General features: G+C 32.5%; 5 protein-coding genes across 17 annotated transcripts; 3 read left to right on the top strand and 2 right to left on the bottom strand.

The window, feature by feature from the left end:
• Positions 1-223: 223 nt before the first annotated feature.
• LOC105247768 (origin recognition complex subunit 2) lies at positions 224-3,163 on the bottom strand. The gene is made up of 9 exons (XM_011252142.3): positions 2,805-3,163; positions 2,558-2,632; positions 2,200-2,421; positions 1,841-2,121; positions 1,408-1,622; positions 1,193-1,325; positions 868-1,108; positions 562-792; positions 224-480 (listed from the first exon to the last, which is right to left on the bottom strand). Exons 1-9 carry the CDS (start codon positions 2,896-2,898, stop codon positions 281-283), a joined length of 1,692 nt encoding a protein of 563 aa, XP_011250444.1. The 5' UTR covers positions 2,899-3,163; the 3' UTR covers positions 224-280.
• Positions 3,164-4,311: 1,148 nt separating this feature from the next.
• Positions 4,312-5,530, top strand: LOC112637791 (28S ribosomal protein S5, mitochondrial-like). Of its 2 annotated transcripts, none has more exons than XM_025408324.1 (4): positions 4,312-4,330; positions 4,652-4,998; positions 5,146-5,365; positions 5,441-5,530. In XM_025408324.1, the coding sequence occupies exons 2-4, from the start codon at positions 4,963-4,965 to the stop codon at positions 5,506-5,508; spliced, it is 324 nt and encodes a 107-aa protein (XP_025264109.1). In that variant the 5' UTR covers positions 4,312-4,330; positions 4,652-4,962; the 3' UTR covers positions 5,509-5,530. The 2 variants fall into 2 exon arrangements, with proteins under 2 accessions (XP_025264109.1, XP_025264108.1); XM_025408323.1 differs by lacking the exon at positions 4,312-4,330 and adding an exon at positions 4,482-4,559.
• Positions 5,531-11,162: 5,632 nt separating this feature from the next.
• On the bottom strand, positions 11,163-12,381 carry LOC112637787 (28S ribosomal protein S5, mitochondrial-like). 4 transcript variants are annotated; one of them, XM_025408290.1, is made up of 4 exons: positions 12,359-12,381; positions 11,695-12,041; positions 11,328-11,547; positions 11,163-11,252 (listed from the first exon to the last, which is right to left on the bottom strand). In XM_025408290.1, the coding sequence occupies exons 2-4, from the start codon at positions 11,728-11,730 to the stop codon at positions 11,185-11,187; spliced, it is 324 nt and encodes a 107-aa protein (XP_025264075.1). In that variant the 5' UTR covers positions 11,731-12,041; positions 12,359-12,381; the 3' UTR covers positions 11,163-11,184. The 4 variants fall into 4 exon arrangements, 3 of the variants coding, with proteins under 3 accessions (XP_025264075.1, XP_025264074.1, XP_025264073.1); XM_025408289.1 differs by lacking the exon at positions 12,359-12,381 and adding an exon at positions 12,243-12,321; XM_025408288.1 differs by lacking the exon at positions 12,359-12,381 and adding an exon at positions 12,134-12,195.
• A 1,177-nt stretch (positions 12,382-13,558) lies between these two features.
• On the top strand, positions 13,559-15,430 carry LOC105252462. The gene is made up of 4 exons (XM_011259826.3): positions 13,559-14,068; positions 14,580-14,693; positions 14,767-14,923; positions 15,025-15,430. The coding sequence occupies exons 1-4, from the start codon at positions 13,745-13,747 to the stop codon at positions 15,210-15,212; spliced, it is 783 nt and encodes a 260-aa protein (XP_011258128.1). The 5' UTR covers positions 13,559-13,744; the 3' UTR covers positions 15,213-15,430.
• A 630-nt stretch (positions 15,431-16,060) lies between these two features.
• On the top strand, positions 16,061-25,321 carry LOC105252463 (homeobox protein 5). Of its 9 annotated transcripts, none has more exons than XM_011259835.3 (16): positions 16,061-16,143; positions 18,299-18,380; positions 18,578-18,879; positions 19,003-19,144; positions 19,252-19,371; positions 19,543-19,808; positions 20,006-20,115; positions 20,292-20,942; positions 22,140-22,328; positions 22,639-22,985; positions 23,126-23,416; positions 23,706-23,970; positions 24,274-24,336; positions 24,437-24,696; positions 24,813-24,957; positions 25,033-25,321. In XM_011259835.3, the coding sequence occupies exons 3-16, from the start codon at positions 18,650-18,652 to the stop codon at positions 25,062-25,064; spliced, it is 3,111 nt and encodes a 1,036-aa protein (XP_011258137.1). In that variant the 5' UTR covers positions 16,061-16,143; positions 18,299-18,380; positions 18,578-18,649; the 3' UTR covers positions 25,065-25,321. The 9 variants fall into 9 exon arrangements, with proteins under 9 accessions (XP_011258137.1, XP_011258135.1, XP_011258134.1 ...); XM_011259833.3 differs by lacking the exon at positions 16,061-16,143 and adding an exon at positions 16,409-16,546; XM_011259832.3 differs by lacking the exon at positions 16,061-16,143 and adding an exon at positions 16,558-16,746.
• Positions 25,322-25,721: the final 400 nt, after the last annotated feature.

The following is a 25,721-nucleotide window of genomic DNA, read 5'->3' as shown; positions in this document are numbered from 1 at the left end:
TAATAACATTTAACACAACTAATACGAATGAATTATTACAATTGCAGGATAGATACTTTTAATTAGGACACATGACCAAAATAATACTATAAAACAAGAATATGCCAAACTAATAAAAATAAATATCTACGGCATGTATATTGTTAAAATTATTTAGTAATGTATAAATTAATAGTTTGACGAAACAATTAAACTTATCAGTTATTTCACAAATAAAAAAAAATCACATTAAAATATATTTAAATCTGAATTTCACAAGTTTATAAATTCATCAAATAAATTATGATCCGTGTTGCTCCACAAATTGTTTAAGGAGACCCTTATCTAGAGGTACAATAAGATATTCAGCGCCATCAAATGCACGTTTAGTTCGTACTAATTTATGATCTACAAACTCAGTTAACTGTGCTCTTAATGCTAAATCAGAACTGACCAGAAACTGTTCGCGCGCTGCTCGATATAGATCCTTGAACAGCATTCCTAATTAAAACACATTATTAGATATTTGTCAGGCTAATTATTATGATACACGATTGATAAAATATATATGTGGCTAATTACCTGTGAAATTACTGCTACTATTGTTCAATTGATATTTAACGAGAATTAAATAAATCGCTCGAGCGTTCGAGGTAAGGGAGAGGAAGACATTTTGAAGGGAAGATAAAGCGAGTCCACCGCTTTGTTGAACTAATAGCGAACTTTCAAATGCAGTTTCAGCTTGATATGGCAAAAATGTCGTCGCATCCCACCAATAGAAATTAAATTTTGCTCGTTTAATATGATCCCAAACTGAAATAACAAATTTATAAAAACAACCAATGGTGAATCCAACTTGAATTTAGTATAAAAGTAAATGTAACTTACGTAACGGTGCATTGATATGATCGACAGACGCTATTATTCGAACATTGGAAATGGTTGCTAGACCAGCAAGAATGTTTTGAGCTTTACTCGAACGTAGCATTATTCCATCTATATTATGAATTATTAAATAGAGTCGATCATCTGGATTACTTTTTAAAATCTTTTCAATAAGTTTTAGACAGTCACTAGAATTTGTTGGACAATCTAAACCTAGTAAATTCACTATTATGTTATCGAGTATCTGAAATAGAATTTAAAATTTAGATCTTTAAGATGTTGCTTTAATTAATAATACAAAAATATTACTTATGTATATTTTACTTACATCCTTTATCGACAAACTGGGAAAAAATCCATTTATAATCAATGTTGGATGATCGACTATAATTTCATTATGAAAATCATTAATTAAATTTCTTTTTGATCCTAGACCATGAATTAATAGACTGTAGCCTTCTCTACAATTTAATTTTAACAATTAAATTTTGAAATTTATAATTAAATTTCAAATTTAAAAAACCATACTTTTATAATACCTACTCCATTATAAATTGCCACATAGAAAAAAATGACTTATAATGTTCTGTTAATGAATAAATACGTTTCTTGTGTATTGTAGAAATATAACTTTGGGTTTGTAATAATTCATCCAATTTTTCTTCAGTAAGGCGAACATTTCGAAGCCTGTCTAATGTATGATCAGATGTAATTGTTTTTTGTGATTGTGATTCAAAATATTCATCAGTCTTTATATGCTTTAAAAGTTAAAGATATATGCAATTATATATATTATGTGTGTATATGTGCGTAATATCAAAAATATTATATATACCATGCTATATAAACACACACAACTCATACAAACTACATACATGCACAATACTCATTAAAAAAAGCTAAAAATTTTAATAAATATGTGTTTATGATATATATGTTAATTGATATATATATAGTTTAATCAAATTCAACTTACATATTCTTTGTAGACAATAGATTTACATTCTCTTTTTGTCCTTCTAGGTGTACTTTGTACTTCACGTTTTGGTAAAGATTTCTGTAGTATACTTTGTTTGCCTCTTCTTCTAATATTATTTTCTTCTTCACTTTCATCAGAATTTTCATTATCTTTGCTTTCATTAGACTTCTCATCAGATTCGGAACTAATTTCTAAATCTGTGGGTATATATTCGCTATCCTCTGATACACTTTCACTAGTTGAACTTACACTAGACGAACGTCGCTTTCTAGAGATTACTAAATGTAAGAAAAAATCAAAAAATGTACATCTTTTCATAACTTATACTAGGAGTTATTCAAAAAAATGTTACTTACTTTTCATCTTAATATTCTCAGTGCCAGATTCCAAATTTTTATTTTTTAAACTTGCTACACTAATCTTTTCAAGAACAATTTTTAAAGTTGGGAGTGTTTTAGTATTTTTTGGAGTCTTAGATGTACGACATTGATTAGCTTTAAGCATCATACTATTCTTTTTAGTTGGTGTTTGAAATGTATATAATTTTCGTCCACTTATATCCTTTTCAGAAAATAATTCTAAGAAAGAAAAAGAAAGAAGAATATATTAAAAGATAGAAGTACTATAAAATAAAAATGATAATGATATAAAAATATATATAAATAAATTATCATATAAAATATAACAAAAATTTATAAAGTCTGTATCAATTACCAAGTGGTTTTTGTACATTTTCTTTGATATCTTCAAGCTGCTTTTCTACTTCAGTCTCCACTGTATCAATCGGTGCTATAAAATAAACACTATCTGTGACATGTTCATATATACTAATTTGAAAAATGGTATAAAATATATAATATTAAAAAATATTAAACACATAAATTGTAGAATGTATCTATGTCGAACTGTATAAAGATATTATGAGAAATACACATAGTAAATTATATTAATATAATCTTACGAGAATTGTCGTGGTTTTCTTCGAAGCTATCTTCCGTGTATTTCACGATAGCTTTTATTCGCGTAGATCTTCTCAAATTTCTGGGAGACGTCATATTTCACACAAACACTGAATTTTCGTAGATGTAATTGAAATTCTTACGTTATATTATTAGAGAATTCTTTACGTTTAATTATTAGGGAATCAAATATACATTATACATCACAAGATAAAAAGTTCATCCACTTGTTCTTTATTGCCAAAATCACTCTTCACTTACAATTCCTTTATTTGGCGCCATTTATGAACTTTTTGAGGTGCAACTTGTCAAAATCTAACCTAGCTTACCGAATTTCGTTTCAGTGATTGGCATCACTACTTAACTACTAGTTAAGCTACCTGACCACTGTTGGAACAGGCCTTAAGGTGCAATTTCATTGATGCTAAAAAGTAGCGTCAATGAAATTCCACCTTTAAGGTGCAATTTCATTGACGCTAGAAACCAGCGGCAAATCATTCACTAGACTTTCAAATTAAAATCACTAGACTTTCTCTAGATTTGGCGTCAATAAAGGGTGCTTTCCAATTGTTTAACACATCTTAACACAAACATACACAGGAAGGCACAAAGTGTAGCGATGTGCACGACTCAATTGGAACAAAGTTAATGTGCGACTTTCGAGTGGAGGGTTAGGATAGGTTATTAACATACATAGATGTATATATATGCATAATATTATATAATATATAAATAATATATAAATAAAATATATAAATGCATATTATATTAATATATAAATATGAATGAAAATTTAATCAGTAATATATCTAACCTGCAAATATGCAAAAGAGACAATTTTATTTTATTTATTAAATATAATAAAAAAATTAATTGTACAAAAACTCATTAATTTGAATTACTTACTTCAATGATACTTTTAATATTTTTATTGTCCATTTTTGTATTTGTATGGTGTACTTTAATGGTTGTCTTTTAATTAAAAAGGATAAAACGAAAAGAAAATTGCCAACATAATCGCCGTCAGTCTGTAACCGCATATTTCATTTGTCCCTAGAAAACAGAAGGTTACACAAGTTGACTAGTAGCCCTCGAGCTGAGTACGGATGTGTAAAGTTGTGTCGGCAGTTACGGCAATTGGAACGCGACTTGTGTCGCCGTGTGCATAAAAGTGTCTAGGGATATCTCAATTGGAAAGCACCCAAAATAAAGTTCAAACAGTTTCAACTTTTTCAGTGTGTAAAGCGGCCTTTTCATTGACGCTACTTTTTAGCGTCAATGAAATTGCACCTTAAGTTCATATTTTTATGTTTATAGAGAACGCATCGTCCTTTCAGGGATAACCTAAAGCCGGATACTTTGTTAATCTAGTGACTTTAAGATCGCCTAAAAGCAAACTATACCAAAAAAGAGTGAAAACTATGAACAACTTTATTGTTTGTTTTATAGATTTTAAAAATGGCTTGTCGTATGCTACATATTTAGAGTTGTAAATAATTTGATAAAAATGTTCAATCTATAAACAACGGTAACGCAAATGAAATATATCATTGTCTCGAAATCATTATATGTAATTAACATATAATGTGTATTTAAAATTAATTTATCAATTTAACTCCAATAAAATTATGAAATTTTTTTCATTTTTTTATATTATTGTTTAATATTGTTTAATTTATTGCTTGTCAGTCATTCACATTTATTAAAAATAGTCACTTTATTAAATAATGTGAGAAACTCTATATTTTTTGCGAATAGTAAGTAGAACTTTTATGGATATAGCATTTTGATAATAGTTTATATTTACAGTAGAAAATAATTTGTATTTCACTGTGCTTTTGTTCTATAGGACCTGAAGATGAATTATGAAAGGGTGTGACAAGTATCAGTAATGCAGGAAGACGCAGAGATAGAGCAAGAAGAGTAGTGAAAAGAGAAAGCTCCTAAATAAGGAGCAAATTATTGGCATGGGAAAAATTCCGATACAATTTCCTGGTCTAAACACTCCTGTGTTTAGAGGAAAAGAATTAATTCAACAGCAAAAACTGCTTGTAAATCTTGAAAGAAAGCAAAAACTTATGGAATTACCACAAAGTCAGACCAGACCAATGCAAATAAAATTATCGCCATTGGAATGTGGTTGGAGGAGTGTTACAATGGATGGCAGAAGCATTGAATCAAATCTTATTGGAAAAGGTTAATATTTATGCTATTATTGGATTATAATGGTTAAATCATACACATACAAAAATCATGTGATACGATGTCTATTTTCAATTTTTTTTTGATGTTTCAGTTCTAAATATTAGAATCTTATATAATTAATATCTTTGTTTTCTGTAGATACATTTGAAAGTTTTGAAACCTGGATTGGAAAACAAAAAGATAAGTTGTATGACCGGTAATTTAGCACGTAAGACTAGAATCAGTTCATTTATAGTAACTGGAAATGGAAATGGATTAGCTGGATTTGCGTTATCAAAAGCCAAAGTATCCCTAAAGACGATTAAAAATAGGGCTGGTCAAAGACTAATGTATATTCCTACATATAAGGAATACACTAATAAGAAAATAATTGTCAATACTATATAATATAAAATTTATTTCTTCTCTTTTAATATCACTTTGTATTTTTCAGTGTTACATGATTTCTTTACACAGTTTGAGAATATAAAAATATTTGTAAAGAAAATTCATGAAGGATAATGGGCTTGTTTGTCATCATGCGTGTTGCGAGATAATTGGCATAAAGGATATGTATGCCAAAGTACAAGAAGGAATGTAAAAGCATTCTTTGGTTGGTTTATTGCAACAGGTGTGAATATAAAGTATTTAAAGGCATATTATACTTTTTATTTAATTTATATTAGAAAGAAACATTTTTTATTTATAAAAATATATATACATATATAAAAATATATATACATATATATATATATATATATATATATATATATATGTTAGACACAAAGCTAAAAAAAAACGTGGATTGTGTCGATTAATTAATTAATTGTTTTATTTAATTATCAATTTATATATGTATATTATTAACAATAATTTTTTGTTTACTTAAACTGTATAAGGTTGTACATAAGAAACAATCTTTTTTATTTAGTATTTCAAGCATATTTTCATAGAACTTTAATTTAATTATTATATTATTAAAAATATTGAACAAAATAAAGAATTAAAGCTGGCTTTCTCTGCAGTCTCATAGCAGATTATATCAGAAATCATACTTTAATTATTGCAATATATCATGAAACAAATCAATCTCAAAATAATGGAAATATTTGCAGAAATATCAAATATGTAATGTAAATATTTTAATTTTTTTGTATGCGATCTATTTTTTATTCTATCGATGTTTTCATAGTGATGCACTTTGAGCATTTTGCTTCATATGTTTGCAATAAAAATATATTAAAGCAAATTATTTTGCAAATTTATTATTCTAATTTTTATTTAGAAAGATTAAGATTAGAAAAAAGACATATGCCTTTTTTTTCAGATATTTCTATTGAAAAAAATGCATCAGATAAAACTTTCCTGTACATTTTAAATGTGCCAAAAGATTTGCTCTTTATTCCACTTACTGCAATAATGTACACTAAAAATGACAGATCTATATTAAAAATGATAGATCTATATTTAGTAGTTGGAAAGAAAGAGAGGAAAAATGAAAAGTGCATCTAGAGAATTTAAAAGAATAAAAATCTAAAAATAATAATACATAAAAATTAATATTATGTATTTTTTTCATGAGGAATGTGGGGCGCATATTTATGCATTTATTTATTTAGATGAGATTTACTTTAGAGCAGATTCAGTATTCAACTTTAATTTTATTTTCTCTTTCTTATGATATATAAGTATAACATAATTACCTGCAAATGCTATCATTTTTGTGTGCTTACAGTGATACAGAAGCAACATTACAAGTACTATATTTACAGATAACATCTGTATAATAAAAAAAGCACCAAAAATCTAACAATGAAAAAAGGATAAATATTGTACATCAGCATAAGTATCAACCAATTATTCCACCGCTCTGTTTCATTAGAGTTGCAATTTTCTTTTATATCATAAATATTATAAATAAGATAAAGATTTCTATATGTTTCAAATAAATTTATATATTTTATGTATGTAATACTGCGCACACATATTAAAAGGTGATAATATCGCAGTTATAATAAGATACAATCCTGACAATGCAGTGATTTTTGGATCCTTCTTAAAATAATTTAATTTGATTTATTTTTGAGAAATGCGCACAATACTTGAGAACAAATTATTTTTGTGCCACATATTACTTGTGTAAAATTCCACACACAGTATCATATTATCTGCGATATATGAAAAGCTTCATCGATGAAATATGATTGAGAATATGATGATAAGAAAAGTAATATAGTACTTGTAATGAATAACCTTAATGTGGAATACATAAATATTTTATATTTTAATTTCATAATCAAGATGAGATAAGACACTCATGATTACTTTAAAAATGTGTCCACAAATATCATGTAACTTCAACAGCTGCACATTCGTCAAATTAATCCTATTACGTTAAATGAATCACAGCAGCTTGTTTTAATTTAATCTAACCTAACCAATTATATTATATGCTTCTCATTAAAATGTGTAAAACTGTACGTCGCACATTTAATACGATTAATATACTACGTAATAAAATGTAATACACTAATGAAATAATTAAATATTATTTTTGAAAGCATGATAAAATCCAGGCAGCATACGCTTGTGTTTACATTCGACATCCAAAGCACTGAGAGGTTAGGTTAGATCGAAAAAATTTATCGTTTAACAGTTGGCAGCCCTACGAGATAGGCTGTGCAGCACTGCGCGTATATAAAATAAATTTGAAATCGCTTCTAGCTAACCATCTTCACGCGATCGACTTTATTTGAATTGCACCGAATCGAATTATGATGCCGATTTGTCCGAATGTAATTCGGGACATCGCGATGCTGTATAAGCGTCGAATGAGCACAAATTATCACGCAAATATGATAAATCAAATCTACTCACCGGCTGTTCCACAGGCCGCTCCTCCTCGGGACAGTTCGCTCGCCTCGGGACGTCCTATTCCGATCTTGATGCACACAAATCCACACGATATCATCAACGCGAACGCGCGACACTTTATTCGGCACTCCCGATATTCGCTCGCATCCGATAATTATCATCAAGGACGCGAATAACGCGACGCAACTTCGCTCCATCTTCGCAATGACGCCATCACTGAATATCGTCAAAAATCGCTGTCGCGCGTTTCCATCGACACACTATAAAAGTCGCGCGATCATCCTTCGACACTCTCGACGCTCGTTCACTCGCGATATTCGTTTAAAACCGGTTAAAAGATGCGAAAAATGCGGACGTACGACGATCCGTGTAACTGCGTATGACTCCGATTCACGCGCCAACATGGCGGCCGTATGACGCGTTTGACGTAGCGTTGACCAGTGCGCACTGGTTCGGCCGCCATGTTGGCGCGTGATTGCTGCGTCACTGCTACGTCAAACGCGTCATACGGCCGCCATGTTGGCGCGTGACTGCTGCGTCACTGCTACGTCAAACGCGTCATTCGGCCGCCATGTTGGCGCGTGAATCGGAGTCATACGCAGTTACACGGATCGTCGTACGTCCGCACTTTTCGCATCTTTTAACCGTTTTTAAACGAATATCGCGAGTGAACGAGCGTCGAGAGTGTCGAAGGATGATCGCGCGACTTTTATAGTGTGTCGATGGAAACGCGCGACAGCGATTTTTGACGATATTCAGTGATGGCGTCATTGCGAAGATGGAGCGAAGTTGCGTCGCGTTATTCGCGTCCTTGATGATAATTATCGGATGCGAGCGAATATCGGGAGTGCCGAATAAAGTGTCGCGCGTTCGCGTTGATGATATCGTGTGGATTTGTGTGCATCAAGATCGGAATAGGACGTCCCGAGGCGAGCGAACTGTCCCGAGGAGGAGCGGCCTGTGGAACAGCCGGTGAGTAGATTTGATTTATCATATTTGCGTGATAATTTGTGCTCATTCGACGCTTATACAGCATCGCGATGTCCCGAATTACATTCGGACAAATCGGCATCATAATTCGATTCGGTGCAATTCAAATAAAGTCGATCGCGTGAAGATGGTTAGCTAGAAGCGATTTCAAATTTATTTTATATACGCGCAGTGCTGCACAGCCTATCTCGTAGGGCTGCCAACTGTTAAACGATAAATTTTTTCGATCTAACCTAACCTCTCAGTGCTTTGGATGTCGAATGTAAACACAAGCGTATGCTGCCTGGATTTTATCATGCTTTCAAAAATAATATTTAATTATTTCATTAGTGTATTACATTTTATTACGTAGTATATTAATCGTATTAAATGTGCGACGTACAGTTTTACACATTTTAATGAGAAGCATATAATATAATTGGTTAGGTTAGATTAAATTAAAACAAGCTGCTGTGATTCATTTAACGTAATAGGATTAATTTGACGAATGTGCAGCTGTTGAAGTTACATGATATTTGTGGACACATTTTTAAAGTAATCATGAGTGTCTTATCTCATCTTGATTATATGAAATTAAAATATAAAATATTTATGTATTCCACATTAAGGTTATTCATTACAAGTACTATATTACTTTTCTTATCATCATATTCTCAATCATATTTCATCGATGAAGCTTTTCATATATCGCAGACAATATGATACTGTGTGTGGAATTTTACACAGGTAATACTTAGCACAAAAATAATTTGTTCTCAAGTATTGTGCGCATTTCTCAAAAATAAATCAAATTAAATTATTTTAAGTAGGATCCAAAAATCACTACATTGCCAGGATTGTATCTTATTATAACTGCGATATTATCACCTTTTAATATGTGTGCGCAGTATTACATACATAAAATATATAAATTTATTTGAAACGTATAGAAATCTTTATCTTATTTATAATATTTATGATATAAAAGAAAATTGCAACTCTAATGAAACAGAGCGGTGGAATAATTGGTTGATACTTATGCTGATGTACAATATTTATCCTTTTTTCATTGTTAGATTTTTGGTGCTTTTTTTATTATACAGATGTTATCTGTAAATATAGTACTTGTAATGTTGCTTCTGTATCACTGTAAGCACACAAAAATGATAGCATTTGCAGGTAATTATGTTATACTTATATATCATAAGAAAGAGAAAATAAAATTAAAGTTGAATACTGAATCTGCTCTAAAGTAAATCTCATCTAAATAAATAAATGCATAAATATGCGCCCCACATTCCTCATGAAAAAAATACATAATATTAATTTTTATGTATTATTATTTTTAGATTTTTATTCTTTTAAATTCTCTAGATGCACTTTTCATTTCTCCTCTCTTTCTTTCCAACTACTAAACACAGATCTATCATTTTTAATATAGATCTGTCATTTTTAGTGTACATTATTGCAGTAAGTGGAATAAAGAGCAAATCTTTTGGCACATTTAAAATGTACAGGAAAGTTTTGTCTGATGCGTTTTTTCCAATAGAATTATCTGAAAAAAATGCATACGTCTTTTTTAATCTTAGTCTTTCTAAATAAAAATTAGAATAATAAATTTGCAAAATAATTTGCTTTAATATATTTTTATTGCAAACATATGAAGCAAAGTGCTCAAGGTGCATCACTATGAAAACATCGATAGAATAAAAAATAGATCGCATACAAAAAAATTAAAATATTTACATTACATATTTGATATTTCTGCAAATATTTCCATTATTTTGAGATTGATTTGTTTCATGATATATTGCAATAATTAAAGTATGATTTCTGATATAATCTGCTATGAGACTGCAGAGAAAGCCAGCTTTAATTCTTTATTTTGTTCAATATTTTTAATAATATAATAATTAAATTAAAGTTCTATGAAAATATGCTTGAAATACTAAATAAAAAAGATTGTTTCTTATGTACAACCTTATACAGTTTAAGTAAACAAAAAATTATTGTTAATAATATACATATATAAATTGATAATTAAATAAAACAATTAATTAATTAATCGACACAATCCACGTTTTTTTTTAGCTTTGTGTCTAACATATATATATATATATATATATATATATATATGTATATATATTTTTATATATGTATATATATTTTTATAAATAAAAAATGTTTCTTTCTAATATAAATTAAATAAAAAGTATAATATGCCTTTAAATACTTTATATTCACACCTGTTGCAATAAACCAACCAAAGAATGCTTTTACATTCCTTCTTGTACTTTGGCATACATATCCTTTATGCCAATTATCTCGCAACACGCATGATGACAAACAAGCCCATTATCCTTCATGAATTTTCTTTACAAATATTTTTATATTCTCAAACTGTGTAAAGAAATCATGTAACACTGAAAAATACAAAGTGATATTAAAAGAGAAGAAATAAATTTTATATTATATAGTATTGACAATTATTTTCTTACTAGTGTATTCCTTATATGTAGGAATATACATTAGTCTTTGACCAGCCCTATTTTTAATCGTCTTTAGGGATACTTTGGCTTTTGATAACGCAAATCCAGCTAATCCATTTCCATTTCCAGTTACTATAAATGAACTGATTCTAGTCTTACGTGCTAAATTACCGGTCATACAACTTATCATTTTGTTTTCCAATCCAGGTTTCAAAACTTTCAAATGTAGCTACAGAAAACAAAGATATTAATTATATAAGATTCTAATATTTAGAACTGAAACATCAAAAAAAAATTGAAAATAGACATCGTATCACATGATTTTTGTATGTGTGTGATTTAACCATTATAATCCAATAATAGCATAAATATTAACCTTTTCCAATAAGATCTGATTCAATGCTTCTGCCATCCATTGTAACACTCCTCCAACCACATTCCAATGGCGATAATTTTATTTGCATTGGTCTGGTCTGACTTTGTGGTAATTCCATAAGTTTTTGCTTTCTTTCAAGATTTACAAGCAGTTTTTGCTGTTGAATTAATTCTTTTCCTCTAAACACAGGAGTGTTTAGACCAGGAAATTGTATCGGAATTTTTCCCATGCCAATAATTTGCTCCTTATTTAGGAGCTTTCTCTTTTCACGACTCTTCTTGCTCTATCTCTGCGTCTTCCTGCATTACTGATACTTGTCACACCCTTTCATAATTCATCTTCAGGTCCTATAGAACAAAAGCACAGTGAAATACAAATTATTTTCTACTGTAAATATAAACTATTATCAAAATGCTATATCCATAAAAGTTCTACTTACTATTCGCAAAAAATATAGAGTTTCTCACATTATTTAATAAAGTGACTATATTTAATAAATGTGAATGACTGACAAGCAATAAATTAAACAATATTAAACAATAATATACCTGAAAAAAATTTCATAATTTTATTGGAGTTAAATTGATAAATTAATTTTAAATACACATTATATGTTAATTACATATAATGATTTAGAGACAATGATATATTTCATTTGCGTTACCGTTGTTTATAGATTGAACATTTTTTATCAAATTATTTACAACTCTAAATATGTAGCATACGACAAGCCATTTTTAAAATCTATAAAACAAACAATAAAGTTGTTCATAGTTTTCACTCTTTTTTGGTATAGTTTGCTTTTAGGCGATCTTAAAGTCACTAGATTAACAAAGTATCCGGCTTTAGGTTATCCCTGAAAGGACGATGCGTCCTCTATAAACATAAAAATATGAACTCAAGGTGCAATTTCATTGACGCTAAAAAGTATCGTCAACCATTGGTTGAACAAAGAAGCAACTACTTACTTCTTTGTTCAACCAATGGTTGACGATACTTTTTAGCGTCAATGAAATTGCACCTTTATATGGCTGCGTTCCAAAATTCAATAGTTTACATGACGTACACTACAAATTTTCAGTACTGGCAGTGAATTTTGAAACACAGCCTATGTATAACTAAAAACTTTATCGAACGTACCGATTGGCTATCGAATAGAGAATTTCTAGAGTTTTTTGCAGTAGCCAATCAATGTGCATGACAAATGTGATGTCGCTCTAATCAAAAGTAACTCATGTTATGGCGTTTTCGAATATGACACGACCTGGGGTAATTTACGAGACGTCATTAAAGGTGCGGCCTCATTGACGCTAAAAAGTAGCGTCAACCATTGGTTGAACAAGGAGGTAAGTATAGTTGCTTCATTGTTCAACCAATGGTTGACGCTACTTTTTAGCGTCAATGAGGCCGCATCTTAAAGGTGCAATTTCATTGACGCTAAAAAGTAGCGTCAACCATTGGTTGAACAATGAAGCAACTACTAACTTCTTTGTTCAACCAATGGTTGACGCTACTTTTTAGCGTCAATGAAATTGCACCTTAATAAATCATAACCATTCTTCTGAAGAATATATGGTTGTATTCTTCAAAAGAATGGTTGTGATTGGTCAATGAGCTCTAGTAAACTACCCCGGATCGGGTCAAACCCGACCATTCTAAAACGTCATTATTTTCGCAATTGTAATCAACCTTAAGGCCCTTGCACAATGATTGAGGGACAGGCAATAAGAATAGAAATAGTATCTATTCTCTTCTCCTATTGGCGAATATTTTCTGTTCCGCGTATTTATTGATGAATAATTTCTATTCCTTATTTCTATTGTCTGTTGCCTAGCATTGTGCAAAGGGCTTTAAGCCCCTTTGCACAATACTTGGCAACAGGCAATAAGAACAGAAATAGTATTTATTCTCTGCTCCTATTGGCGAATATTTTCTGTTTCTGTTGCCTGTTGCCTAGCATTGTGCAAGGGGGCTTTAGTCTATCAGCTGTTGCACGGCATGCATGGGCATGCAGTCGTTTTGAAAAAAAATTTATATACATACAAATACAATGGATTCTATTAATGATTCGGTAACGAAATTAAATACGCAATTGAATAAATCTATGGTGTTGATGGAAGACGCTGTAGATATTCCGTCTCAAAACCATAAACGTAAATCTATTACAATCAATACAGAAACGCAACCACTTAGTGCAACTAATAGTCCTGCTGTTAAATCACGTAAGAGTATCTTGAAAAAGTCTGACAAATCGTTCGACGAAGATTCAACGAACAATGGAGTTGCTGGAATAAATGGTAGTACTGAAGAATTAAACAATGTAACATCTCAAAGATTATCGTCATCTATCTCAGTTTCACCAAGACCACGTACCGTAAGACGATCATTAATTATATTACACAGTATATATAAACTTTATTCACTTCAACTTTACAGTCAAGAAGCGGGACTTGGTTTTTTTAGTCTCATTCACACATACATACATTGTTTCCTCTTTCACTCTCCATTTCGTACATTTATACATCTATCCTACAGTCTAATTATCCTATCTCTAATCACAGCCTATATTCAGTCTTTTTCAACAAAAACAAAAACTTTAACTTTCAACATTTCCTTCTTCAAAATATACCTAGTTCACTTTTATTTTCTTTTTCCCTTCCATTTTCTTTGACTTTTCTTTCCAGAATTTTTACAATATATCCCTTTTAACTAACATCATCTAAAACTTCATTCATTATTTTCCGTATCCTACTCTCCTCTGTAATACCTAATTTGTCAAACCATCCTTTTGTCACTTTACATTCTCTAACAAAAGATCATTAATTATATTCTTAATTACATTCAACAAATTATATAGGACTTATATCTTTCTGTACATCTTTTAGCTTCAAGAAATAACTGAGAAAGAAATGCTGGAAGAAGAAAATATATGCTGTACATTTAGTCTGGAAGATATATCCGATAACGAAGACATTTGGATCATGGATCTTCCCAGATCAGTAAGTTATAGTAATAAAATATATAATTTTTCTTGCTTTAAGATATCAAGAATACAATCTTGTTTTTATATAGATAGATCCGCAAGAACTGTGTGGTCAAATGATATCCTTAGAAGATAAATCAAAATTTAAAATTAAAGACGAACGATATTGTATGGTTGCGCAAAACACAAGCTACAATGTTACATGTGTTTTTAATAGCGAGAAGACTTCACACATGTATAAGACTGGTAATTTACTTCATTTAATAGGAAATCAAAAAGAAGAAAATATTGCATGTTTTTTCTTTATATTTTATTTATGTATTAATTTTTTAATATTTCCTATATAGTAAATATCAAGCCAGCTGGTGTATTATCTATAAGGAAGAAGTTATCCGGAGCACCAGACATAAAGCCGGTATCTGTAGAAAACTTTGGTGTGCAGTTTCCTAATTTAAAAACAAGACATCCATTGTTTGGTGTTATTCGCGAACGTAAAAAGAAATCGAGAAAACATAGCTTATCCAAAATAAACTAGCAATATAATAAAACACGAAAGAATGTTATATACAAAAATTCTTGTATCAAATCTCATTTTAGACATAATTGTGTAAAAAAATGAGGTATTTGATACAAGAATATTTGTACTTTGTATCTACACTTGTATCTTTATGAACACATTTGTCTGACAAACACAAATCATACGATAAACTATTCAGTGTATTAGAATAAAACAATTATATTAAGTATTCTATATATAAGGAATATATGCAATAGTTTTTATATATATTGAACCGTTTAAGTAAGATTAGGTTAAATAATTTCTCAGAGTTTAATTTTTCTTTCTTTCAATCACCTAAATATCTCTAAGAGATTTATCATATAAATTTTTAACAATTTATGAACAAAGAAATATAACGCTCTTTGCAGCCCGTACGTATTGCTGCGATGAATCTTAATAATTTGGAAATTTCTCAGAAACATTAATTTATTTCTTCACTGTTATACGAGTTACTTTAAAATCGAAATGTAAATTTTCAGGATACGTTTAGGTATTTTTTCAACCATAAAAAGAAAGGTTACGAATACTTGAGTACTGCGCAGACTCGCGTTACAAAGTTTCCGGATATCGGGCAAATGTAAACAAAGACCCTCGTGTTTCGCATCTAACAAAGGTAAAAAAAAATATATATATGAATTTGTCTCGCGCAAGATAACAATGTTAATCTTCAGCTATATAAAATGTAATACCAGCAAATTTATTTGCCTTATCATTTATTACTCATCATTACTTATCGTCTTTTTATTTAGTGACTTATTTTAGTGACACTCCGCGACGTCTAGTGACAGACCACGGAATAGCGATGCGTACGTCCGCTCGTGCGCATACCCAATCACATAAATCCCGGGACAGTAGAATACTAAAAAAATTTCCCAGTAAAGAGAGAATTGTTAGTGGAAAAGTCGAGGTGAGTAAGTAAATGGAGAAGGACTCACGCGGTATATAAATATATATATATATATATATATATATATAAGTATATATATATAAATATATATATATATATATATGTATAAATATTATATATATACACACATGTACACATTATACATATATGTAATAATAAATATATAAACATACATATGTATGTATGGTGCGCGCGCGCGTGTGAGTGTATGTATATACATTTATACATATATATATATATATATGTGTGTGTATATATATTTAGTACTGTTTGGAAGCGATGCGCGTGCGAGCTCGGTGAAAATTTTGTCGACGAGAATTTCTTCACGAGATTCGAGGAATCGTGAGAGCGACGAATATTTCGTTGGGAGCTGTCTCGCGATTAAGGTTAACGTCAGCACAGGGTAATATGCCAAAGTTTCGAACAACCCCTCTGGCGGATGGATCGTAAAATCTCGAGTGACGTTCGCGGCAGCTAACAGCCGTCGTTCTATTCCTCGTCGTCGTTGTCGTCATCATCACCACCACCACCATCACCATAATCATCATCATTATCATCATCGTCGTCATCGTCGTCGTCGTTCGCGCTAAAAGTGTGCTTAGTGTGAGTTTACATAAATGGAAAACTGAATCGGTCCCGTCCGCGCCGCGTCGTCGCGTATATATCGAGTTTGGACGATCATCCCTCGGAAAGTGTCGAGAGGGACACGAAGATAGATGCGTACGGGGGAGAGAAATCGACAACGAGGATCGAAACGGACAATCTCTCCTTCTCACATGTAATATAGAAAGAGAGACGGTGCGATTGGCGGTGGCGGTGGCGGTGGCGGTAGTGATACGCGATAGCGAATCCATCTCCGTCGTTCTTGCGCGTCGACACCGTTCGCGCACAATCCTCCCTACCACGCCATCCTCCCTCCCTCCCTGTCGTCCTCCTTCCGTCTGTCCCTCTCAGCCGCTCGCTCTCTTTCCTCTCTACCTCGCCCCGTCCCTTGCCCTTCCACCGCGTATCCCTCTTTCCTCTTCCCCTTGAGATTCGCGTCGCGAAAGACCGTCGTCCTTGCGTACTCGCGTATACGCTCGCGACCGAGGGAAGGTACCGAGAGGCGGAATTTACGTGTCATGCCCCACCACGCCGGTCATCCGCGACAGATTCTCGCGTAGGTCTCTATTATGGCGTAGCCAGCGAACTGTCTCACTCGCACCCGTTTGACGTTTCTCGCTAGGTCTCTCGCGGACGCCACCAACAGCTGTTTCGTCCGATCATCGCCCTCTCGGTTCGCGTTTCGTCGTATACGAGACGGAGAGAGGAAAGGAGAAGAGGGAGACGGGGAGACACGCGAGAAAAGGAGAGAGAAACGGTGATCCTTTCCCTGTGTAAAATACTGTGTGCGTGCACGGAAATCTCTTTTCCCCCCTCCCCCCCCCCCGATTATCGTCGACGACCTCAACGTCGCGGAACGTACGGAACGGAGAAGAAATTGTCGCCGTCTCGGACGAGGACGAGGACGAGGACGTGGACGTGTCATCGTTATCGTGCGCGTAGGGCGTCGCGCGAGATTCACAGCTCGTGGATAATTGTGCGAGAATTCCGGAGTATGTCTCCTTTGTTCGGTGCATCTCTCGCGATGTTGCCTCTCTTTTTCTCCGTCCTTCCTTCTCTTTTTCTCTCTTTCCAATCTGACAGCTCCTGTCAAAACGGAACTCGTGGTCGTGACCTGTCGTCGCCCTCTTATCATCGTCTCGCGTGCGCGCTTTTCACGTTTTATTTCTCTCGCTCTCGAGCGTATACCTGTTTCGAATCAAACGGGAAAAGTGCGATTGGCAGCGAGTACGAGAAAACGAGACGTCGGGTTTTATTTTAAAAATGACTCTTAAACGTTTCGCTCGTTCGTCTATCTTTTGCGTCGCGAGAAAAAAAGTACCGTACTCGTCCACGTTTACGCTACGTCGCCCCCCACGACCGATCAGCAACAGTTCGGGTAGAGTGTTAGGTTGTCGCGCGATTCGTCGTTCTCGCGAGGATCGAAATGTCACTCGCCGAATATTTTGCGACTGAATAAAAACCAGCCATCCGCCGCGATTTTCTCTCCGATACGCGTGGCCTAAATACAATTCGATAGTTGACAACTCGCTGGTGCGATGCTCTGTTTCAGATTGGAAAGAGGTAGCGGTGTGTAAAAGGAAGTCGCGAGCACTGTCAATTACTTAAAACCAGGGAAGTGGCAACTTTTCGTTGTAAGTAGAATTTGCGCGACATATCTAGATTCGTGATATGAACAATTTTCGAAACTTACAATTGTACATGTATGCGTGTGTTTTGAACAATCGATGGAAAAAAATTGTAGCCTTCGAATTCAGTAATATAATTAAATATCGATATATTTGTTTATATCTCTCTTTTCGACCTTAAGATTACTATTTTTCATTTACAGACTTTGGCGCTTAGCTAAATATTCGTGATTTGTGTCTGCTATCTTGCGACATTTACAAGATTGGCAACAAGGATGTCAGTATTGAATCAAAGCGGAGAGGACGCGATAGAATGTCCTCTGTGTATGGAACCTTTGGAGGTGGACGATCTGAATTTCTTCCCCTGCACCTGTGGGTATCAAATATGTCGTTTTTGTTGGCACAGAATTCGTACCGACGAGAACGGTTTGTGTCCCGCGTGTCGGAAGGCCTATTCTGAAAATCCGGCTGATTTTAAACCCCTTACTAAGGAAGAAATAGCAAGGTATTTAGAAATAATTTAATTATTTATATATTATTTAACGTTTTGTTCGACATATTATATTTTAATTGAAAAAATATAATGAATTTGCTCTAAATCTATCTCTCTTACTCTTTTTTTTTTTAGGTTGAAAGCTGAGAAGAGATTAAAAGATCAACAACGGAAGCAGAAAGTCACAGAAAATCGGAAACATCTAGCAAATGTGAGAGTAGTACAAAAAAATTTAGTTTTTGTAGTAGGATTACCAATGCGATTAGCAGATGCAGATGTGAGTATATTTTTCGTGACTTAACTCTCTACGATATTGGCGTAGATCTCTGGAAATATCGTCTTTCAAGAGAAAATAAAGAGATTATGATATCTTGCATGCTTTAGGTTTTAAAGAAACACGAATATTTTGGAAAATTTGGGAAGATACACAAAGTTGTAATTAATCAGAGCACTTCCTATGCAGGGTCTCAAGGCCCCAGTGCTTCGGCTTATGTTACTTATCAAGTGAGTTATTTAATATCTCTCTTTCTCTTTCTTTCTCTCTCCCTTCCTCCCCTCTTGTTTTATCTTCTTCTCTAGTAGTATTTAAATTCCGATTTTTATCTCTACTTTTATGGATACTTGTTGACATAATTTTACAATTTATGTACATGATAATTTTTGTACATTATTTAGCGTCAAGAGGATGCGCTACGTGCTATAGAGGCTGTGAATAACATTGTTGTGGATGGACGGACAATAAAAACATCATTGGGAACGACAAAGTATTGTTCGCATTTTATGCGTAACCAAGCCTGTCCGAAGCCAGAATGCATGTACCTGCACGATCTTGGGGACCAGGAGGCATCATTTACAAAGGAAGAGATGCATCAGGGAAAACATCAAGAATACGAACGCAAGCTTGTGCAATCGTTACATGCACATGTATCTTCGGTGCAACGGTACAAAGTTTATTTTGGCACAACCAAATAATGTGATTTCTTGGAATTGTGTATATGTTTTATGTACATGAAAATCTAATTTAATTTTTTTAGTAATCTTTATTTATTTATTTATTTATTTTTTTTTTTAATTTTAATTTTATTTATTAGTAATCTTTTTTAGTAATCTTTATATATATATATGTATATATATGTAGGAAACCGACACCATCACCACCTGTAACAGGCAGTATTGTTAGGGAAAGCGGGACTGTAAATTCACAAACTAAAGAAGCATGGCCTTCGTTACAGCCGGGACAGACAAATAGTGAGTCTTTCTAAATAGTTTACAAAAGTCAGAAATGTATTCTTGAAGTATAAATATTATTGAAAATAAAAAGAAATGGATAAGATAATTAAATCGTGAATAAAAAAATTTTGTAAACTTGTAGAATTTTGATTTAATTATTATATATAATAATAATATTCTGTGTGTGTGTTTAGGCACACAAACCAATTGTAAAGAAGTATCATCTGTGCAAACAACTTCGCAACATAACAACGTAACAAGTGGAAGCGGAACGGTAGTTCAACAAAGTCATATATCCTCTGGGATGTCCACACATCAACAAAATAACAATAATAAGGGTGAAAGTGGTGTGGGTGTACGACGGGGTAAAAGTAATAGCGAGAGTAAGGCACAGGCAGCTCGTAATAAACATAAAAATAGTCAAAACAAGGAAAAACACGGTAGTCGTACGACATCGCGGTCTGAATCGAATTCAATCAACACACAGAGTAGTTCACAGTCACAAATCGCCGGACAGAAGGACATTAGAAACTTTTCCGCTGATACAAACAGTGAAATATTACAAAAATTAGGTAACAAGTGTAAAATGGAACAGCAACAACAACAGCCACAATCGCAACAAATTAGCAAAACATCAAAATTAGTTCAATCGCAGTCTCACGAGATTAAAGTAAACGGTACGTTACAAAACGGGGAACGTCGCCATTCGGATAGTGAAACGGATCATCAACGCGAAGGTAGCACGCCAACGAGTACAATCTCAAGCACAGAAGACTCGAATGTAAATCATCAAGCTGAACATTTGGCTGAATCGAGCGAAGAAAACAGTGGTGCTGTTCTTTTGGGTGAGTTCCTCATGTTGATGATTATCGTGATTATCTCTTTACATATCATTTTCACAGAAAGAAAATTGTACAAAATGTAAAATTCTTCTGTTTAAACAGAATACCAAAAAAAAGTTGCGGAATCAATTTCACTCATATAACTTGCGTGATTACAATATTATATGTTTATACACTTGGCGAACAATAATTGTTTTTGAATTAATTAGGAAATATTTTAATATAAAATATGAGAGAATTATATTTTTGATTACTTGATGTTGACACAGATGAATAATTATATTTTTAACAATGCATATTACATTAACAAAGCGTATACATTGTATGTATTTTTCATTAAAATTTATTATCCTAATTTACAGTAGAATTTGAAAGTATCTATTATATAATACTTTATTAGGAAAGAATTCTATATTTTTCTTTAAAGAATACATTTTTTTTTTGTAAAAAGTATTTATAATTTTTTCATTTTCTGTCTCTCTATCTCTCTCCCTCTTTGTAATTTTGAAATTATTCGAAATTTGTTATTGCAAATCAGAGTCAATTGTTAATAACATACTAATATATCCAATGATTCAAATTAATTATCCCATGATAATATAATGTCAATGATAATATGTTTCTATTAAGTTAGAAGTGATTACAACTTATTGTTGTAGTATAGACATTACATTTATTTATTCTTTGCATTAAAGATATATGTATCATTTGTTTGCGGCAAATAATAACAAATAATTTTAATTAAATGATGTGATCAAAGTGTCTTGCAATTATACTGTAAAGTAATATATTGAGCAGTATATGCCAAAATAAAGAGAACTCTGAAAAAACAGCAGTAGCTGGTTTTTTTCTTTTTTTCTTTTTCTTTCTTTTTTTCTTTTTCTTTCTTTTTTTTCTACACTAAATTTTATTCCTTTTAAGTTACGATGAGGAATAAATGCTGATATACATATCAATTGTTTAATGAATTCAATGATTGATATATATTATATTTTTCCAGATTATATTTAGATTTACTTTTATCTAGATATGTTTTATTATTAAAAGAAATGTATAATTTACTTGATACGAAACGAGTTTATAAATGTGCTGGTTGGAAAAAATAATTTGAATAGCTGTTTATTCTGGCATTATAAAAATATAGAAATGATTTTGATTGACTCGTCGTGTAGTGTAGAGATTTTTGCGCATCATCTGTAGGTTCGTCTCCAGCTAGCACAAATTCATCACAATGTGCCAATCAACCACCACCACCAGGATTACACAATGGATCTCAAATGCAACTCAACCATCGGTCAATCTTTCAGCCAGACAATAACAGTTTCTTTAGTTCAAACACCTTCCAGAAAATATCAACTACAACCTCAATGCCATCCAATTCCCTTACAGGCATGTATACTAACATAAGTTCTTTTTTATTATATACAATTTACTTTGCTATTAAATATAGTTGTAATTGTTATTTTTTAATGGTGTTGAACAAACAAAAATCTTAAAAGAGACAATGTTTTATTTTCTTTAGAAAAACGCTATTGAGCCTTGGAACAAAAATCTTAAAAGAGACAATGTTTTATTTTCTTCAGAAAAACGCTATTGAGCCTTGGAGTTGGAAGTTTTATCTAGTCACTCTTATCTGCATATATTTATACAATATTGTAACTAATGAATGAATTATCATTGAATTTTATTTGATGTGCAGCAAACACAAATCTGGATTGGACGAGTACGGGAGTGGCTTCGATACCCGACTCTTTACCCACAGTTCATTCTAGCGAAGATTGGCAAGCGGCTTTCGGCTTTCAACCGGAACCCACTCGAACGAATCACCTTATATCAAAATCTAGCCCGTCTGAATCGCCAAACGTAACATTCAATTCCGAAGGTTTTGTTGACGAGGAGGTTTACATAAATGCACCATATAATACTACTACACTCACGGAATCATCATCTAATACCTTCACGCCTAATTTACTTGTAAATTCACCTGCATCTAAGTTTATGGCAGACTTTCAACAAAATTCATTACAACAAAGGCTTAATATGCAAGTGAGTAAAATAATAATAAAATTTTCGAATTCTATGTCTCAAATATAACACGAGATGTTTTTTATATATGCAAGATTTTTTTATCAAAGAGAAAAATGATGATTCAATAGATTACTAAGATTATATATACAATTTTTAAGGCGCAACAGAATCAAGAAAATTGCGAATACATAAAACAGAATGGCCATGCTACAATAGAGGAAGTTCGAAATCATCGTGATGCAGGATCAGATGTGAAAGCCGACGATGATTTAGGTTTCGATCCTTTTCACGAGACGCAAAAGGCATTAGCTGAACTTATGGAAAATGAAATGCAGATACAACAGCAGAGGTTATTTCAGCAGCAGCAACAACAAAGAGAACGAGAGGAACAAACTAGGGTGCAGCATCAACAAACTCTCGCAAGCCTTGGCCAGCAACATTTTCCACAAGTAAATATTTTCCAAGTTGAACATATTCTTATGTGTGTCTCAAAAATTGCATGTGAATGGGTTTCTCATTTTTTTTAACAATATATAATTAATAAAATACGTTATATATCATAAAATTCGGTAAAATATTTTAGAAGAATGTCTTATACACTAATAATATTAATTTAGCTAATAATAATAATGATAATAATAATAATAATAATAATAATATTAACTAATAATATCAATTACTTTGTATAATACGCGTATAAATATTAAGTAAAATTTATGGAAATAAATACTCTTTTAGGTTGCGCACATAGCACACTTGCAGCAACAAGCTCAGCACTTGCAAAATCTTCAAGTGCTTCAATCGCATTCCCTTCTGTCTCGTCTTCCACAAAATCTCTTACAAAGCGGCGCGCAGAGTCCTGCACAAGGCACCGTAACAACTAACAGTTTAGGACAACGTAGTCGCCTTCCGCCACCGGGTTTCCTTGGTTCTACGCCAAATCACATGAATTCATTTGGTCTCGGTATACCACGTCCAGCACCAACGAATAGCGCCCTCTCTGGTTAGTGTTTCTCCAATTTTTCCAGGCATCAGGAATCATAGTGCACAGTGCGTGAAGTTTACATACGTATACGATAATCTATCGTAGACGAAGATAAGTTGTCGATCTATCCGCGAATTTTCACATGATATAATTTTACGAAAATCTATACACGAAAATCTATACACGATTTAGGTAGAGCGAGTCACGAAAAGTGACTCACTCTTATATCCGTGGATTATATCCGTGGCCATTATATCCGTGAATTAAGAGTGACAGAATGTCGCTATTCATGATTTATTGGGTTCAGTGTTATGTTCGCAGGTGCGCAACCGCCCCAACAGAGTGCATATCTTCCCAATGGAAGCCCACTTCTCAACACACAAAGTAATAACTTATCTTTCATTTTTTAATCTTTCAAGTATTCGAGAATATTTTTCTTACGTCTTATCTCTCGTATTCTTAATATTCAATCGATTTATTACAGATATCGGCAAGTGCACAACTGACGCGGTATATACTCTGAAAGATTGGTGTGAAATTAACAATCAGCAACAACAGCAGCAGCAATTCCATCATCAAGCTTTGCACCAGAAGGGATGGAATAATTTCGGACCTATCGCAGACTGGACTTCGATCGATCCGGCTATAGTTACCTCATCTAGACCACTTCCATTCCAAACTACCAGTACGTGGCAGTTTCCCCACATTCATCCGTCTCACACTGTAGCTCATAATGCGCAACAGGTACGGAACTTTATATGTTTAATATATTTTTAGCAGTTCAAATTTATTAGTCATCATAATTGTGAATATTAACAGCGTCCTAATATTACAAATATAAAAAAGAAATTCACATACAGGAACAGAACGCATCTGCTCAGCATTGGGCGATGCAACCACCTCCTGGCTTCGCTGCTCCCACGACCGCAGGACAATTAAATCCACAGCCAAGCGCGACCGCACAACCACACACCAAGCTCATCTCTGCAGGGTCAGAAATTGAAAGTAAGTTGATCGCGATAAAGTTCCATACACAAATTTAAAAATTCCTTTATAATTATCATATCGCGAGATACATAGAATGTTTATATTGCAGACCTATAAGTATGTGAGGCGAACGAATCGAGGCGTCGTAATATTTCCGGATGTAACAAGATCAAATCCAGCAAACGAATGGAAAAAAAGCGACAGTCGATAATGTACGTTTTCCTAACACTCTTCTATATCTCAACGTTTTATTTTAAATCATTTATTTGTGCGAGTATTTACTCGAATAAAATATCAGAATAATATGAGTTGATACATACTCTTACACGATGTAAGCAAAGATTATATGTCAATAGTCAATATACATATTTCTTTCACAGTATCACGACTATTATCTGAGTTATAGCAAAATTTATTATATTTCAAAGTCTCCGACTTTATTATTATAAACAAAGTTCATGTAGGATCTGAAAAATTAAATGAATGAATGATGATGAAGAAATTAAGGAATGATCACAATATTTTTGCAACTGCAATTCCTCTTTCTGAATTTTCATTACCGAAATATTTTTTACTTTACAGTACATATTAAAATAGAAAAACGATATATTATATATATATATATCCTGTATCCAAAATTGATTATTAAAATATTTAGAGTAAAAAAATAATTAGAAAAAATGCAAAATATAATGAAGTTTCCATTGTTTGCTATCTGTCATGGTTAGAAAATATGTTTTAAACTACAAACTTTATATTTCAAAGCTTTATCACTATATTAA

This window comes from Camponotus floridanus, unplaced genomic scaffold (genome assembly GCF_003227725.1).
Source record: "Camponotus floridanus strain SB8 unplaced genomic scaffold, Cflo_v7.5 scaffold20, whole genome shotgun sequence".
NCBI classification, from domain to species: Eukaryota; Metazoa; Arthropoda; class Insecta; order Hymenoptera; family Formicidae; genus Camponotus; species Camponotus floridanus.
The sequence above is the reverse complement of the archived record's forward strand: the minus strand, read 5'-3'. Positions and strand labels throughout refer to the sequence as shown.